The sequence below is a fragment of the Oryza sativa genome, chromosome 1, assembly GCF_034140825.1.
Source record: "Oryza sativa Japonica Group chromosome 1, ASM3414082v1".
In the NCBI taxonomy this organism is placed as follows: domain Eukaryota; kingdom Viridiplantae; phylum Streptophyta; class Magnoliopsida; order Poales; family Poaceae; genus Oryza; species Oryza sativa.
In genome coordinates this window covers 33,766,647-33,783,901 of record NC_089035.1, presented here as the reverse complement: position 1 = coordinate 33,783,901, position 17,255 = coordinate 33,766,647, and the positions used below count along the sequence as shown (strand labels likewise).

General features: G+C 46.1%; 2 protein-coding genes across 3 annotated transcripts; both read left to right on the top strand.

Moving 5' to 3' along the window:
• The first annotated feature begins 244 nt into the window (after nucleotides 1-244).
• LOC107277049 (uncharacterized) lies at nucleotides 245-1,094 on the top strand. 2 transcript variants are annotated; one of them, XM_015791497.3, is made up of 2 exons: nucleotides 245-427; nucleotides 607-1,094. In XM_015791497.3, the coding sequence occupies exons 1-2, from the start codon at nucleotides 313-315 to the stop codon at nucleotides 834-836; spliced, it is 345 nt and encodes a 114-aa protein (XP_015646983.1). In that variant the 5' UTR covers nucleotides 245-312; the 3' UTR covers nucleotides 837-1,094. The 2 variants fall into 2 exon arrangements, with proteins under 2 accessions (XP_015646983.1, XP_015646974.1); XM_015791488.3 differs by having other exon boundaries at nucleotides 601-1,094.
• Nucleotides 1,095-5,286: 4,192 nt separating this feature from the next.
• Nucleotides 5,287-9,964, top strand: LOC9271041 (cyclic nucleotide-gated ion channel 4). The gene is made up of 7 exons (XM_015780609.3): nucleotides 5,287-5,936; nucleotides 7,709-7,918; nucleotides 8,003-8,319; nucleotides 8,430-8,538; nucleotides 8,621-8,857; nucleotides 8,940-9,026; nucleotides 9,111-9,964. Exons 1-7 carry the CDS (start codon nucleotides 5,394-5,396, stop codon nucleotides 9,627-9,629), a joined length of 2,022 nt encoding a protein of 673 aa, XP_015636095.1. The 5' UTR covers nucleotides 5,287-5,393; the 3' UTR covers nucleotides 9,630-9,964.
• Nucleotides 9,965-17,255: the final 7,291 nt, after the last annotated feature.

Below are 17,255 nucleotides of genomic sequence, written 5' to 3'. Positions count from 1 at the left end.
TACTATAACTTGGAGAAAATGACCTCGGGTGACAAGTGCATTGGATCATCGTTAGTATCTGAACAATGTCAAGAGCATGCACAACAGTCAACAGGCATCCGCCACCATCAGGCTCAGCAGGCCTATCAACTATCAAGCGTGTTTTCCCATGAGCAAGGACGTTTTGGTCACATGCATTGATGCATACCATGCATCACGCACGCCTATATATGAACTTGCACGCTGCGTGGCAGAGGTCATCGATCGTAGCATAAAGCCATAAACCCACTGCAACAAAGCAGAACGTGCTAGCCGGTGAGAGCCTGCGCGAGGATGGCAAACCTCACGGCCACCGGTCTCCTGGTCGCGTTCCTCTTCGTCGCCGCGGTTGCCATCGCGGACGGCCGGAGCCTCTCCGTCGCACACGAGAAGTTCCACGGAGACGGAGGTACGTGCGTGTCACCTTATATGTACATGTCTCAGCTTCACCAGCAGAAACTTGATACTGTTGCAGTGTTGCCGTATATTATTGCACGATCTCGACAGCGTACAGCGTACTAACTGCAAGTATTTTTTTTTCCTTTTCCCCATCGTGTGTTTGGGCGTGAAATAAAACGATAGCTGCAGCTGACCATCACTATGTGGCGCCGGAGCACGCGACGACGCCGCTCCCGCTGATCTGCACCGGGGTGCACGGGGTGGAGGCCGGCGAGACCTGCGACTCCATCGCCCGGCGCTTCCACGCGGGGCTGGGCCGCGCGCCTTTCTTCCGCCTCGTCTCCCTCAACCCGAACATCAACTGCCGGGAGCTCTTCGTCGGCCAGTGGGTGTGCATCCAGGGCCTGCTCCCCGTTTGATTCGCCCCACGGCGCGCCGCGACTCCCGACTGCCGTGCTGCAGCTTGCCACGAATAAAGCGGTGATACACCTTTCGGACAGAAAAAAAAAAGAGAGAGAGAATAAAGACATGGGCTGCCGGCGCCTGCCCATGCTGCCATGCATACATGGTCATGCGCGTGTGTACTACATATGCATCTCAAAATAGAGAGGTGTTCTAAAGTTGTTCTTGTGTGATGATTAAGGAGACCTGGTTGTGTTAAGTCTATCAGCGAATGTTCACGAGATTGCTGCATGAATCTGGCCCTGTTATTTTCTCCAACAAAAATTAGATTAACTTTTGATACTCATAGCACGCTTTTCAAACTACTAAACGGTGTGTTTCGTACGAAAACTTTCAATATGAAAGTTGTTCTAAAATATCAGATTAATTTATTTTTTAAGGTTGTAATAATTAATTAAAATTCAATTTATCACATGTTGTTATCACATCGTTTTACGTAAAATACTTAATCTTCATCTTCATGACATTCAAAGACTACCTCTATCAAACACACACACGGTAGCCGTGTTTTTTTTGTTTTTTCGTAGTCGCTAGAATATATAAAAGAAAAGAATAAGTTCACTCTGACTCTTAAGTAATAACCGAATTTGATTCGTATCTCTAAACCACAATACCGGATATCTCGACCCCTAGCTATTAAAACCGGTGTAATTTGACTCCCTCAATAGTTTTGGAGGACGGTTTCACTAGCGTGATGACTACGTGACAATGCTGATATGATCTTCGTCCTACGTAACGTTGATGTGGCGCTTATGTAGTATTAGAATTAAAAAAAGAATATGCGAGACCCACTTGTCAGTCTTCTCTTTCTCCTTCCCTTGTTCCTCTCTCCTTCCCTCTCTCTTTCTCTTCCCCTCATTTGCTATGGAACGGCATGTGGGCTCTGCATGTTGACTCAGCCAACTAGTCAACGAGGGGCGTCAGCGAAAGTCACCCTCAAAAAAATTAAGGAAAGTTATTTTGCACTAGTTTAAATAGTTTGGGGATTAATATATCTGATATTGTAGTTGAGGGACACGAATTGAATTGAGAGTTGAAGTGGACTTATTCCATGGCAATCTGACCTAGGAGTCTTGTGGGCCTAACTGGGCTTGGAAGCCCAGAACGAGCCAAACACAAGGCTTGCCTGCGTCGAGGGCTCTCCCACCTCCCCCTCACCCCTCGTCGAACGGCTGTCGGCCAGCCGCCGCCGCGTCGGACGCCGACGGCACCACTCGAATCCTTCTTCGTCCAATGGCTCCCGGCCACTCCTACTCCTGAACCTCCCATTTCAACTCCCGACTCCCGTCCTATGAAAGCTCCAAACTCCCGTCTCCTCCTCTACACGACTACGTAGGCCATCGGAACAGACCTCCGGGACGGGCCGTATACTCCTCTACGGATATCCCTCCTCTACCTCGGGATTTTTCTTTTTTCATGTGGGTTTCCACCGTTGGTTCGTTGCGTTCTGTGGATTCGACGCTGATTCTCGGCGTGTCTGGATCACGGACTCGGTTTACAGGAGAGGAGAGGAACGCGGCCTATTCGTCGGCAGCGTCTGCTGCGGGCAGAGGTCTCTGCAGGTGACTTGGTTGCTCTCATCTCCCATTTCGCAGTCGTACAACGTTGTGCAGTGGCTGGATTGCGTTCGAATTGTTGTTTGGTACTCGTGGATTTGGAAACCTGGCGATCTGCGTTTTGATTAATGCCTTGTAATGTAGTACTAGTAGCCGGTTTGTCATTAGACACAGATTAGGATGCCTCTAAACCCAGCTCCTTGCTTAAGGTACAAATGTAGGATGAACTGTAAGTAGTTTGCTTTGTGGATAAACCTATGATGTCTGACATTTTGACACGATTTTTAGTGGAACCTTTTTACTCTTTCATAAGAAGCTATATAGCTTAGGACATTGTTACCCTCTCATACGGTATATCGAGGAGCCAAATTTGTTCTCAATTTTACATGAAGAACAGAAGAACTGAAGATGGGTGATTCTTCTGTTCATCTGCTGTGCTTTTAGCAATATGGTTTCTCAGCTCGAAACAATAGTACAAGAGCACAACATGATGACTTTGCTGCGGCAGTTGGCTATCAGACTATCACATTCTGAAGGTCGAGAACAATTTGAAAGAATCCGATGTCTCATAGGGAAGGGGGGCACTTAATTGGGTTCATTTGGATGAGGATGAACAAGATGACCTTCCAGCTTATCTGTAGTCTCTCTTCGACAAAGTACTTACCATTGGTCCATTCCATCTGCAGATGATATCGAAGTGGCAACAATTCAGAAATAGTGAACAAAGACATGTCAGCTGACAGCTTCAAGGATTCATCTGGTTCCCCAAAGTCTGATTCAGAAAGAGTGACAGCAAGAGCGAAAGTGAAAAATGAACCATGGACACAAAAGGGCAGTTACTGCCAATGCTGATATTGGATTTATGGACTATGTTAGTTCCAAATGTCTGAGTGCTGCTGAAGTATCATCTGATGGCCCATGCAAAACGCCTTTGCTGAAGATAATGAAAACTTGTGCATTTACGAGTGCCTTGCGATCTAAGCCTAGAGTGAACAAAAGTGCATCTGTAAAATGTGCTGCTGATATGGTAGAGAATTCATCTGAGTTCTCAAATGGGTCAGGTATAGATGCCCTTGAGTGGTGCAAATATTTGTTGTTCAATAGTGCTTTCATTTGAAGTAGTATTAGTTTTGTAACGTTTTAAGACATTCCTTCTGTAGGGCTGAGATGCCTTCTTTTGGAGAAGCAAGAGGTGTTTATGTACTTCGATAATGATGCCTGCTCTAAGAAACTTCATGGTTGGCCTGGAGCCCTCATAGACAATTGCAGAGGTCGCAATATCAAACTTGATATGGGTGTCCTGTGCAATTAATTGTGCAACCACACTTGCTTCTCCCTTAATATGTACTCTTATGTTCCTCTTATCTGTTCTCTTGTTCATTTTCCTTGGACAAGCAAATAGAAAACAAAGGTCAGTATAATAGTATTTTCAGTTGCCACCGATGAGTTACCAATTAACTAGAATCAATTGACATCTTCAAGGTACTAGGGATTGGTTTAATATTCAACACTTAAAAAGCATGTTTTACTGAATACTTTTTTTTAGGTTGTGAAAGCCTTTTGGACTTAACATTGACCCATGCGCGTATAAGTTCTGAAAGTAATTCTACAATATTTCTTCCCTTTCATATTTTTCACTTGATCATGCATGGCCAGTTGGTGCAGTTGTCCAATAACTCTGTAGTCTGTACTTGGTGTGGTACTAACAATCCCGGAGAATCTTCAAGTACCAAACGTTTTGTTTTGTCACTTTTTTTTTTGTCGTTGTACAGTCCTGTTTGTCTCATTACACCTTACTTATGATTTTATCTACTTTGCAGACTTGCAGTTGTGCAAATTTGGCGTTGTTCATATGCATTTATATAGCTGGTTGAACTGGCTCCTGAGGTCTTTTGAACATAAGGCAACCATGGCGTACTGTAAAGTTCAAATGCATGATCTGACTGGAGCACCTTATCTCGCTATGAAATTATGGAAGAGTGATGTCATTGCCTCACTGGACACGGACTGTGCATTGCATTGCCAGCATGATGCACTTCAAGATCTTGGTCCTCACCATGGCCAGTAGATCTGTGCAAGGGCCTGACTTGGAAAGCTGGTGAATTTCCTCTTGTGTGCCTTCTGAATATATCATAGACAGATGAAAATTACTTGGTTCTGAAGGGCAAGTTGACACAGAAAATTTCTGCTATAAGTTGGATGGATCTTTCTTTATTCAATAAAACTGGCGCCTTGCCAGTTCGTTCCCCAAAAAAAAAAAGGTTGGATGGATGATGAATCTCCCCAGATGTTGGGTCACTTCCATTTCATAGAAAAAAACCCGAACCAACATGAGATGGAAGCCAACATGAGATGGAAGTGGATTAATCAAGCAGCATCGAGATGTTGCGAGAGATCGGAATCCCACCTATACAGTAATAAGGTTAAGATAGGACAAGCGGCGGCAGGCAGGCGAACAGGAGTACCGGACCACCGCTGCCGATCGATGCAACACTCATGGAGGAGAAATGATTGACGCCATGGATCGGAAGAGGCTGGGTGCGCGCATGACGCGGACACCTTGTTCACTTCCGAAGTGATACGACTGCATGTCTGCATCTGTGTGCCCTCATCGACGTTCTCGTCCACAGCCGCTGTCGTCTGCGCAGTTATCACACATCTGAACCAACCCCGCCGACGCAGCTTCGGCTCTCGCGCGCGCTAGCTACTAGCCGGAAGATAGACGCAAGGACGTCACTGCGGGTGCAGTATTAACACGCGGCGCAAAGAGCCAAATCGGCCTAGTCAATTCGGTCACCAAGACACGTGTACTACGCGCCGCAAGACGACGAGCGGGTGATATACTCCGTTACATATCAATGCAAACGCTAGGCTGGGTCGCTGGCTAGCTAGCTAGCTTGCCATATCGACTCGTCCGTTCCTCACAAGCTTGCGCGGTGGACGGTGGCACCATCGATCATGTCGAGCGGGCACTCGGCGATGGCGTCCTCCTCCGCCGCCGCCGCCTCGTCCGCTCATGGTGTTGGTGTTGTGCAGAGGTTATGGCTGGAGGAGCAGGAGCGGAAGCCGCCGCCGAAGCGTGGCGGCGGCAAGCGGAGGTGGGCGTGGGCGCCGCTCGAGCCGCGGCGGGCGGGGTGGTGGGCGCGGGAGTGGGACAGGGCGTACCTCCTCGCCTGCGCGGCGGGGCTCATGGTCGACCCGCTCTTCCTGTACGCCGTGTCCGTCAGCGGGCCGCTCATGTGCGTCTTCCTCGACGGGTGGTTCGCCGCCGCGGTCACCGTGCTCCGGTGCACGGTGGACGCCATGCACGCCTGGAACTTGCTGATGCGCCTCCGGGCGGCGGTGCGGCCGCCGGAGGAGGACGACGGCGCCGACGAGGAGGTGGCGGCGGAGCGGGGAGCCGGCGGCAATGGCGGCGGGCCGGCGCCGGCTCAGGTGGCGAGGCCGGTGTCCAGGAAAGGGCTCATGCTGGACATGTTCGTCATTCTTCCCGTAATGCAGGTGAGTACTTGACAGTCGATTTCTTCCTCTAGTTTCATGTCTTTTTCCAAATCTTCGGTTCGTTTGGTACAAAAGCATCATTCTTGCGGGATTTTTTTAGAGTACAGAAAGAGAACCGCCGATGGGCCACTGTTCCAGATTGGACTGTTTGTCCAAAACATCCTGGAAAATGGAAGGTTTGGGAGCTTTCGATATACAGTAGTGGAGCAGTAATCTGATTTCCGTTGTGTCCCCGACTCACCATGCTTTACCATAGCATGACCGTCGCATCTCGTATCGTGATGGGTGTTGCTTTATATCTGACGTGCAAACTGTTGCGTCGCTGCGTGCACGTGATCCACTGTCCTCTGAGTTCGGACCACGTTTCGTTGGAAGCCTAGAAGTACTAGACCCGACCCAAGCTGCGGGTCTGATGAAGCTACGCTCTGCACTCATCAACGTGGTGCTGCCTGCGGTATCCCTAGCTTGGACCCCCAGTTATACTAGCAACTTTTCATGGTCCACGTGGAAAATAAAGCACTACATCCGCTCTCCTAGAATACAATGATAAAGTTGCACAAAATTATTAAGAAAGTAGGTAGAATTAAATAGGACCGGTTATGATTGGATAAGCAATGAAGGTAAGTGAGAGAGTTGAATGGTGTCGCCGCAGGTGCTCGCCGCTACCGCTTACTAGGCGACAGGGCCAGCCGCCCGCTCGCCCACCCGTCGTTGTCGCTCCGACCCTCGCCCGCGCGTCGCCGTGGCCGCTCCGCCCTCGCCCTCCCGCCGCCGCCGCCGTCGGACCTCGCCTGCCCGCCGTTGTCGCGGCTCTGCTGACATGTGGAAGGAGGGGATAGAGAGAAGATAGATAGGAGAGCTGACGTGGGTCCAAGGGCATTTTTGACATTTCACGTGATTTTCCTCTCCTCAACTAGAAATTATTATTTTAATCGGCGGGGTGTCCATTAACAAATTACCATGGTTATGTAGTGTTTTTCCCCAAAATTAAGTTCGAACGGCATCCTATGACTAAAACCATAAAATCTTAGTAAAATTTGACTTTTAGATAAGAACCCAAACACTCCTCAATGTTCACGTTCTCCCAGAAGCTCCCTGCCTGCAGCCTTGCTCTGCTGCTCATGTGGGTGCACACACACGCGGCCAAAATAATGTTCATACATGTTCAAGCTGTCACTGATCGGTTCATTTGTCTAACGTGATTCGCTCGTACGTGTGCATTTGTACAAAGTACATCTGTACATGGGACCATGATTCTGGCATAATTCAGGCATGAATTGTGTACTAACGGTTTGGCCGTTGTCAGCAATCAATTCTTGTCGTTGTATCACCAAATTAACTGAAACACCAGCTCTGCATTTAGGTCCTATTTGGTACGGCTACAACTCCTAAATATAACTCCAGGAGTCTGGAGTGGAGTTGTGAAGCTGTCTAAACCCAGCTCCACAACTCTAGTATATTTTGTGAGAGAGCTTCACTCAACTCCACTCCCAGTTTTAATGGAGCTGAAACTATTTGACTGAGCTTCAGCTCCAAGAGGGGTGGAGTTGGAGCTGTAGTTGTACCAAACAGTCCCTTCATCAATGCCAAATTGAAGTTGAAGATCGTCTCAGTAAAGGTCCCATCATTTTGTTCTAGTAGACCATGCGGCTGCCTGGCCTGTATTTGTCGCACAGTTTGTTTTCTTCCCTTATCATGCGTGCAATGCATTATTGCCTCGTTTGCTTTTGCAACGGAATCACGCCGTGAGTGCTCGCCGTGCATGCATGCAGGTGATCGTCTGGGTGGCGGCACCGGCGATGATACGCGCCGGGTCGACGACGGCGGTAATGACGGTGCTCCTGGTGTCGTTCCTGTTCGAGTACCTGCCCAAGATATACCACGCCGTCCGCCTCCTGCGCCGGATGCAGAACACCTACGTGTTCGGCACCATCTGGTGGGGCATCGCGCTCAACCTCATGGCCTACTTCGTCGCCGCTCACGTGAGTCGCCGCGCGCCTCCTTCGATTTCTGCGTCGTCGTTGGACCGATCGTCTCTGCGTGACTCTGCGTCGTCGTTGATGCAGGCGGTGGGCGCGTGCTGGTACCTGCTCGGGGCGCAGCGCGCGACCAAGTGCCTCAAGGAGCAGTGCGCCCAGGGCGGGAGCGGGTGCGCGCCCGGTGCGCTGGCGTGCGCGGCGCCGCTCTACTACGGTGGCGCCGTGGGCGGCGTGGGCGCGGACAGGCTCGCCTGGGCCCTCGACGCCTCCGCCCGGGGCACGTGCCTCGACAGCGGCGACAACTACCAGTACGGGGCGTACAAGTGGACCGTCATGCTCGTGGCGAACCCGAGCCGGCTGGAGAAGATCTTGCTCCCCATCTTCTGGGGCCTCATGACACTCAGGTCAGTACTTGGATCTTTGCGAGCTCACTTGACACAAATTAAATCTGGTATATGGTAGCCTGAGTCTTCGCGTGTATGGTGACATGATCCTGTGTTGTTCACTTGTTCAGTACATTTGGGAACTTGGCGAGCACAACAGAGTGGCTGGAGATAGTGTTCAACATCATCACTATCACCGGGGGCTTAATCCTCGTGACGATGCTCATAGGAAACATCAAGGTAATTAGTGGTCATGTTCGACGTGTGTACCACTCTTTAGGCGTTAGGTGTATGATGACATTTGCGTTGGCTACATGCTCAGGTGTTCTTGAACGCGGCGACGTCGAAGAAGCAGGCGATGCAGACGAGGCTGCGGGGCGTGGAGTGGTGGATGAAGCGGAAGAAGCTGCCGCAGAGCTTCCGGCACCGGGTGCGGCAGCACGAGCGGCAGCGGTGGGCGGCCACGCGCGGCGTCGACGAGTGCCGCATCGTCCGCGACCTGCCGGAGGGGCTCCGCCGCGACATCAAGTACCACCTCTGCCTCGACCTCGTCCGCCAGGTAAAACACGGTAACAAACGCGTTTGTCGTACGTATGACGCGCACGATCTGGTGTTCGGCTCTAACCTTTGCATGGTCACAGGTGCCACTGTTCCAACACATGGACGACCTGGTGCTCGAGAACATCTGTGACAGGGTCAAGTCCCTCGTATTCCCCAAAGGAGAAATTGTAAGCTCATCAACTAGAACACTAGCTAAGTACAATGATCTCGCAATGGCACAATAATCTTAAGTGATCTGTGTACTTCTCTAGATCGTTAGAGAGGGCGACCCGGTGCAGAGGATGCTGTTCATAGTGCGAGGGCACCTGCAGAGCAGCCAGGTGCTGAGGACCGGCGCCACGAGCTGCTGCACGCTGGGGCCGGGCAACTTCAGCGGGGACGAGCTGCTGTCGTGGTGCATGCGGCGGCCGTTCCTGGAGCGGCTGCCGGCGTCGTCGTCGACGCTGGTGACGATGGAGAGCACGGAGGCGTTCGGGCTGGAGGCCGCGGACGTCAAGTACGTGACGCAGCACTTCCGCTACACCTTCACCAACGACAGGGTGCGGCGCAGCGCGCGCTACTACTCGCACGGGTGGCGCACGTGGGCGGCCGTCGCCGTGCAGCTCGCGTGGCGGCGGTACAAGCACCGCAAGACGCTCGCGTCGCTCTCCTTCATCCGCCCGCGCAGGCCGCTGTCGCGGTGCTCGTCGCTCGGCGAGGAGAAGCTCCGGCTCTACACCGCGATCCTCACCTCACCCAAGCCCAACCCCAACCAGGACGACTTGGTGTGACAGGAAAGGCGCGTTTCTTGAAGGGGCTTGAGCTCCACCTACTAACTTAGTACTCCACATCACCTGGCAGTGTCGTTTCATGATTCATACTGTGTCAGTGTCACGTAGGAACGAGAAAAGGAAAAACATATGAAATTTTCCTATTCCTATGATTCTAGAGAAAAAATGTAGGAAATTTAATATCCACTCTAAGGGCCCCTTTGAATCAAAGGATTTATGTAGGAATTTCATAGGATTCAAATCCTATAGGAAATTTTCCTATTTGGCCCTTTGATTCAAAGGATTGAAGCTTTCCAAATCCTATGAAATTCCTATGGAATGACACATTGCATGTAGATTTTGGAGGAAATTTAGCAAGAGCTCCAACCTCTTGGAAAATTTCCTTTGAGTCTATCTCTCTCATCCGATTCCTGCGTTTTTCCTGCGCTCCAATCAAACGACTATTCCTGTGTTTTTCCTGTGTTTTGCAATCCTCTGTTTTACACTTCAATTCCTGTCAGAATCCTATGTTTTTCCTATTCCTCCGTTTTTTCTACCCTGCGATTCAAAGGGGCCCTAACCTCTTGGAAAATTTCCTTTGAGTCTATCTCTCTCATCCGATTCCTATGTTTTTCCTGCGCTCCAATCAAACGACTATTCATGTGTTTTTCCTATGTTTTGCAATCCTCTATTTTACACTTCAATTCCTGTCAGAATCCTGTGTTTTTCCTATTCCTCCGTTTTTTCTACCATACGATTCAAAGGGGCCCTAAGTATCCAATTGTCTCGTGCCATTAATTTTTTTTTCTCTTTTCAGCAAGGCTGCAAGTTGTGGCACATTAACAGCGGCCGAACACTAGGCACATTACAGCAAGATATACACAGTGGTGGTTCAAGCCCCTTGGTGCGCCATCCCTTGTGGGGCTTACTCCCTCCGTTCCAAAAAAAATGCAACCTAGGCAAGGATGTGATGTAACCTAGTACAATAAATATGGATATACTCGTGTCTAGATTCATTGTCTTAGGTTACATCACATCCTTGCTTAGGTTGTTTTTTGTTTGGACGAAGGGAGTAGGTTGCATATTTTTACTCAAATTTAAAAAGGGCTTCTAGTCCTGTAGCCCATGCTGAAGACCACATAGCAAGGGATCCTATGAGCCTACACTACTAAGAATTTACCGCTCCTTAGCACATCCATGTCACAACAATCTCATAAATAGAGATGGCAACGGGGCGGATCGGGTGCAAGTTGAACAGGAATGGCCCTCGCCCCACCCTCTTGCGGGTCCACCCGATCCTAGCTCCTAAAGGATGAACATGGCTTAATCCCATCCAAGCCTTGGCCCCTCCGGGAACCCGTCATCCGACTGGGGCTCCAAACAGAGTGCCTCTCCACTGGTGGGAGAGGGGGCAGTTTGGGGTGGATGGCGGCGGTAATTAGTGACCGACGGAAGAGGGGAGAAGAGGAAGGGTGTGGGTGGCGACAGTTAGCAACTGACGACGGCGAGATTGGTGAGAAGCAAGGACTAGAGACGAAGTGGAGGGGATACGCACGATAAGTCGATGACACATGAGTGGAGGGCAGAGGCGCACTGAGATGTGGAGTCTGCTCCTCGTGACTAGATAATATTTGCGATAATGGGATATGCATGTGGCGGCAGGATAGGAGTAGGAGAGTCAGGATTTTCCTTTTCCCAATGGATTGAAGCTCTTTGCATGTTGGGTCTACTGGGCCAGTATGCTATAAGTGGGTGTTGGGCTTAAATATTTTAGGATGGTCTATTTTTAGAGGAATAATTGACACTCTGGATCCCATCGGGTTACCCATGGGTAACTTATGATCACTGCTCTCACCCCCGCTCATCTGCAGGTAAGGATTCTCCTCCTCCTCTGGTCCCATGGGGCCGGGTCCCTAGCCCAACATAGAAATTGTCATAAATACGAGCACCCATACCAAGTCTAGAATTTTAATCCGAACGAGTTTTACCACCAGCTAAAACCTAACTAGTTGAGCTACACTCACTTTTTGCTTTAGCATATTGATTTTGGTGACATGTATTTGTTAGGATGTGGAAATTTTGGTTTATGCATGTATTCAAAGTAGAAAGAAGTTATAGATAAATGTTTTCAAACAAAATTCTTACAAATGCTAATGTGACATTTTTATGAGTAAATCCAGATTTCTCATTACTCTCATCCATGGGAAGTTGGGAACTTTGTTTATAATCGTTTTGTAAGCATTTTTTTAATACTTGTAACACTGCTCATAAAAAACCATATATAAAACCGACTCGTATTCTTGACAAGGAGTTGATTATGCAAAAAAAAAAGACACTATATGTTTGCCTATATATATTTATATAGGATCCACATTTTTTTTAATATGGACCAAATTTAGAACCCAAATCTATGTAGGGGGATGTGATGATTTGCTATCCTAGCCCCTACGTCACTCCCTCGTAGGATCCCAACGTATCATTATATGAGGTGAGAAGTGACAATCTAAAGAGAGTGATAAATCATTAAAAAATTCCATCTATGTATGCACAGCAACTAAAGATTTGAATACACATTATGTTACTCCTCCTATTCGACCGAAACAAGCAAGTAACTGGGAGGAATTTGGGTTGCCTCCGTCGGGAATTCTTCGAGCTGACAGATAGTATTCAAGCACACTACATGAAGATGAGTGGCACACGAAAGATGAAAGATGAAACTTGACGACTATGCTACTGGAAGGAATATTCTTCTAGAAGATATCAGAGGACCATTCCAATCACCCTTTATGAGCTGACACTAATGTCCCAGGAAGCCGTCCGATTGTGCTAATATGACCTTAGGGTTTTCTAGCCCTGTCAGGGGTGCAAATGAAACTTTGTGTGTACCTCCTCCAGCTATAAAAGCCAGCATAATCCTGTAGTGAAGGCAATGGCGGTACTATCATGGGGGCCAATGAGGGGGCTTGAATCCTCACTACTAGCGCTTGGATTATGGGAGGACCCCTAAAAATTTTTCATACATATATTGGAAGGGGGATTGGAGCTTTGTCTATTTTGTTCAGCCTCCCTGTGCTATTTCTTCCCGGTCCACTTAAGTAAGGGATTATTTTTTTACTAAAACACATGCCAATCATCTCACACACCTTGAGTTCGCTCTCTCCTAAAAATTTTTCATACATATATTGGAAGGGGGATTGGAGCTTTGTCTATTTTGTTCAGCCTCCCTGTGCTATTTCTTCCTGGTCCACTTGAGTAAGGGATTATTTTCTTACTAAAACACATGCCAATCATCTCACACACCTTGAGTTTGCTCTCCGATATGGATAGGTGAAGGAAACATTTCACCATCTATATCCATCTAGTTTGTGACCTTGCAGTGTGAAAGTTTTTTTGACATGAAAAGTACAGCTTCCATTAATAGTAGCTTCAGACAAATCGCCGGAGACTAAAGGTTGAGTTCAGAAGGAGGGGTTGGGAACCCCTTCCCTATCTCACGTAAAACGGAGCATGGATTTGCGCATGTTTAATCAAGTATTAGCTTAAAAAACTTGAAAATGGATTAATATGAATTTTTAAAGCAATTTTCCTTTTTTGAAAAAGGCATAGTTTAGCAGTTCGAAAAAGTGTGCGCGTGAGAAACGAGAGAGTAGGAGTTAAAAAGATGGAGTATAGAACACACCCTAAATCAGCTAAGAACTCTGAGGCTGGCTCCAAAGACATGGTATGAAGAAGCCACATCAGAGCAAGTTTTATAGTATAGGTGATAGTCACCCCTAATTTTATCCACATCATCAACTTATTAATTAAGAGACAAATATATACAACAAATTATCTCTAGCACACTTGCCCACACCAATTTTACTTTATTTGTTTCCTATCTATTTATTGCCCTATTGCTCTCATCTCTCTTAGAGTTTTTTAGAGATTTCCCATTGCATGAGAGGTGGTTCCTCCTCTCTCTCTCCCCCTTCATTTCTCTCACCCACCTCATCATGTGAGCTTACCTGACATCTAAGGGCAAGTGCGTAGAGGCTATAGTACTTGTCCTCAACAAAACCAAAGCAGCCAGACGATCAACCACCTTGTTACAGGTTTGAGAGCAAATAGAGACCATAAACTTATAAAAAATTACTCAAAATGCTCTATTCTATTTGAGCATAGAATAATAATTAATCCCTCCGAGTTGATAATACTTGTCGGTAGTGCACGATCTTAAAAAACAACTTTGACCATTATTTTTCCATTATAATATGTATAAAAGTGTTAATAAATACATGATTTTATTAAAGTACCTTTTAAGACTAATCTATACACGTAGTCACCATATTTGAAAGATAAATATTTTTAAAATGATTCATAATAAAGGATTCTAAAGTTTGACCTCACATTTATCTTAAATGACAAGTATTATCAGCTTGGAGGGAGTACTCAACACAGGTTGGACGCATTGTTTCACAATGATTCTCGCTATACCAAGTTGCATTGTGAGTTGTGATAGAAGGAAGAGATGTATGCTTATTTTCTTGATACAGTACAAATACGCACTTGTTTTGTCTTACCAAAGAACGCAAGAATGTTTTCTACTGACAAGAACGGATCTCAAACAAGCTCCGTTCAGCGTTTTCCTAGCATGTTTTCCTCCGTCAAACCCGCACAGATCAAAAGTCGCTGCCTCGTATCCATCACACACAACATCCACGACAAGATATTGCGGGTCAAACCCAACACAAGACGATGCGCAGCGAGGACAGCAGCGTCCCGTCATCCCCCGAGCCCCCCGAAACTGACAAGGCCGCGGCAACCGAAGAAAAACCCGACCATACCACTGCCAATCACCGGTAGGTGGACCACGATGGACGGGCCCCTGAATCCAGTCGCTTCGCGCCCGCCCGCACGGGTGTGCCCACCTCCACGAGACTGCAATCCGAACCCGGCACCACCACATCCAAACTATTGAGAGAGAATGGAATAGTGGGATGGATCAGTGGAGCAATAGAGACTGGTATTAAAGCCTCTGCTTCCTTCCGCCCCGGCGGCTTCGCACCGCTCTCCGTCTTCTGCCTAGTCGTCTCCACTGGTGTGTGGCGTGAGACCCGAGAGGCTGAGATCCCCTCGTGTTCTCCGCTTTTTCCTCATCCGCCTCGCCCCGCAGAAGAAGGAGGGACCCGCAGGCGGTAGATCCCATCGGGATTCCCGTAGCCGTAGAGTCTCCAGGCAGTCTCACCCTCCTCCTCCTCCTCCTCCTCCAGCGAAGTCGACGGTGAATTCCACGCGACCTCCGAGGTAATTGCTTCTACTGTTGTATGCCTCTCTAGCTTCTGCTGCCCGTTCGACTGGTCCTATACGGGTGGGGTGGATCATGTTCAAGCGAGTCTCCTGTGTTCTTGGGGTTGTGGCGGGTAGTTAATTCGCCGATGCTAGGATCCGGTTCTGACTTTGGAGTTCGTCGCCGCAGGATTTTGTGGGTGGTTGTTTGCTCGATTGGGGTTTCTTCGGTGTGCGATACTAGCATGATGAAGATGAGTTTTTTCAGTGGTGGATGTAGGATTTTATAAATGGGTGTACGATAAAATAATCTACTCATAAAATAATAAATTATCTAATTGTTACACAATACTATCTTAAAAAAATATAAAACCCAATATATCATGAAAATTGGACTAGAAATAAACTAAATATTATTTTTATCTATAGATCCCATTGTAATGCACAGACATGTAACTAGTAAGGCTTTGTTTTCAAATGGGATATGAAAATAATATCCCACACTCCAAAGGGTAATATTGTATACTAGCCATCCATTCATCACATCTCATTTAATCCTAGCTATTTATCCATTTCCCTTTCCCAATTCCATCTCTCATAACCCATCTGCCAAACACATCCTAAATAGAATATCATAACTCACTTAAACAATATATATAGAGAGCATTATGATCATTGGATTCTTAACAAGTCTCGATCTCTAATTCATCTATACAAAAATTATATGATTATATATCGTTAAATATTATCAATCTCTATAGCATTCTAGATTATGTTTAACAAAAATATAATTATTATATTTGTTAATGATATTATAATGGTATAGGGAAATAATATCCTACACTCCAAAGGATAATATTGTATCCTAGCCATCCATTCATCACACCTCATTTAATCCTAGCTATCCATTCATTTCCCTTTCCCAATCCCACATCTCATAACCCATTTGCCAAATACATCCTAAATAGAATATCATAACTCACTTGAACAATATATATAGAGCATTATGATTATTGGATTCTTAACATGTGTTGATCTCTAATTCATCTATAAAAAAATTATATGATTATATATCGTTCAATATTATTAATCTTTATAGCATTTTAGATTATATTTAACAAAAATATTTTCCACTTCTTAGAAAACTAGTTAGGTACCTTATATAATTACAATATTATTAACAAATATAATAATTATTGTTTACTCATGTAAAAACATAGATAATATATATTACGGAGCACACACATATGAGTTAGATGCTAGTATTCATGTGCAAGTACGAGTGCTGATTATAGCAATATTATTATCAAAAATAAATAAGAATAAGAAAGCGAGAAGAAGATGGAACAACAGAAGAATGTAAGGTTAAAGTTTTAGTTTTACACCGTATTAAGACGAAGAACAATTTTAATAATATTAGTATATTATCGATTAATGTGATTATATACCATACCATGGATGTAAGTAACTTTTCCCATGTGTGTTTGAGCTAATGACTAAACCTCTTTTTTTTATTACCTTCTTTTGAAGTTCTCCTAACTCGTTTGGTAAAAAAATGTTTTGTTTTGAATAAAATAAAGAAACTTTTTTGACTAGATTATTTTTTAAGAGAATCCACTGTGTGCCGCTGACTTTGTCCCTATTCTGTAATATGGCACTGAGATTGTTAAGTTATACAATATGCCATCGTATTTTGCTTAACCTCTATAATATACTGTTATCGTCCATTTAGACTTTGTTAGTACTGTATAATTTTGTTTTAATGACCGAAATATCCCCGGGACAGAAATTCCAAAATTTGGCCGAATATTCCGAAATATCATATTATAAACAAGGCAGAGAAGATATTCATCTCAAACTTTGGCCATCTGTTGCTAGGTCCGAGAATGGCGCCAGGCGAGGGTGCCGCCGCGGAAGCAGAACAGAACCCTCCTTCTTTTTCTTGGGAGGGACGACCTCTCTCTCTTTGAAAGGAAAGTTCTCTACAAAAGGCCCGCGCCTGTCACGCCCAGATTCTGGGAAGTATTACAATCTGATATTTGGAATTTTTTGTCCCATGGCTATTTCGGTCATTATGATAAAATTATACAATACTAACGGAAGCTAACTAGACGACGATGGTATGTTATAGAAGTTAAGCAAAGTGCTATAGCATATTAGAACTTGACAAACCTAGTGACATATTTAGAATAAGGACAAAATCAATAACACACGATGGATTCTCTATATATTTTATGGTTGTTTAGTTCATTACCTATCTACTATCGTGCGACATTTTTATAAAAAGTTAAATCTTATACTATAAGTTCATATCTTACACATTAAATTACATACACTTATAATATACTTTTGAAATTATACAATGCCCTCTTCACATTTTAT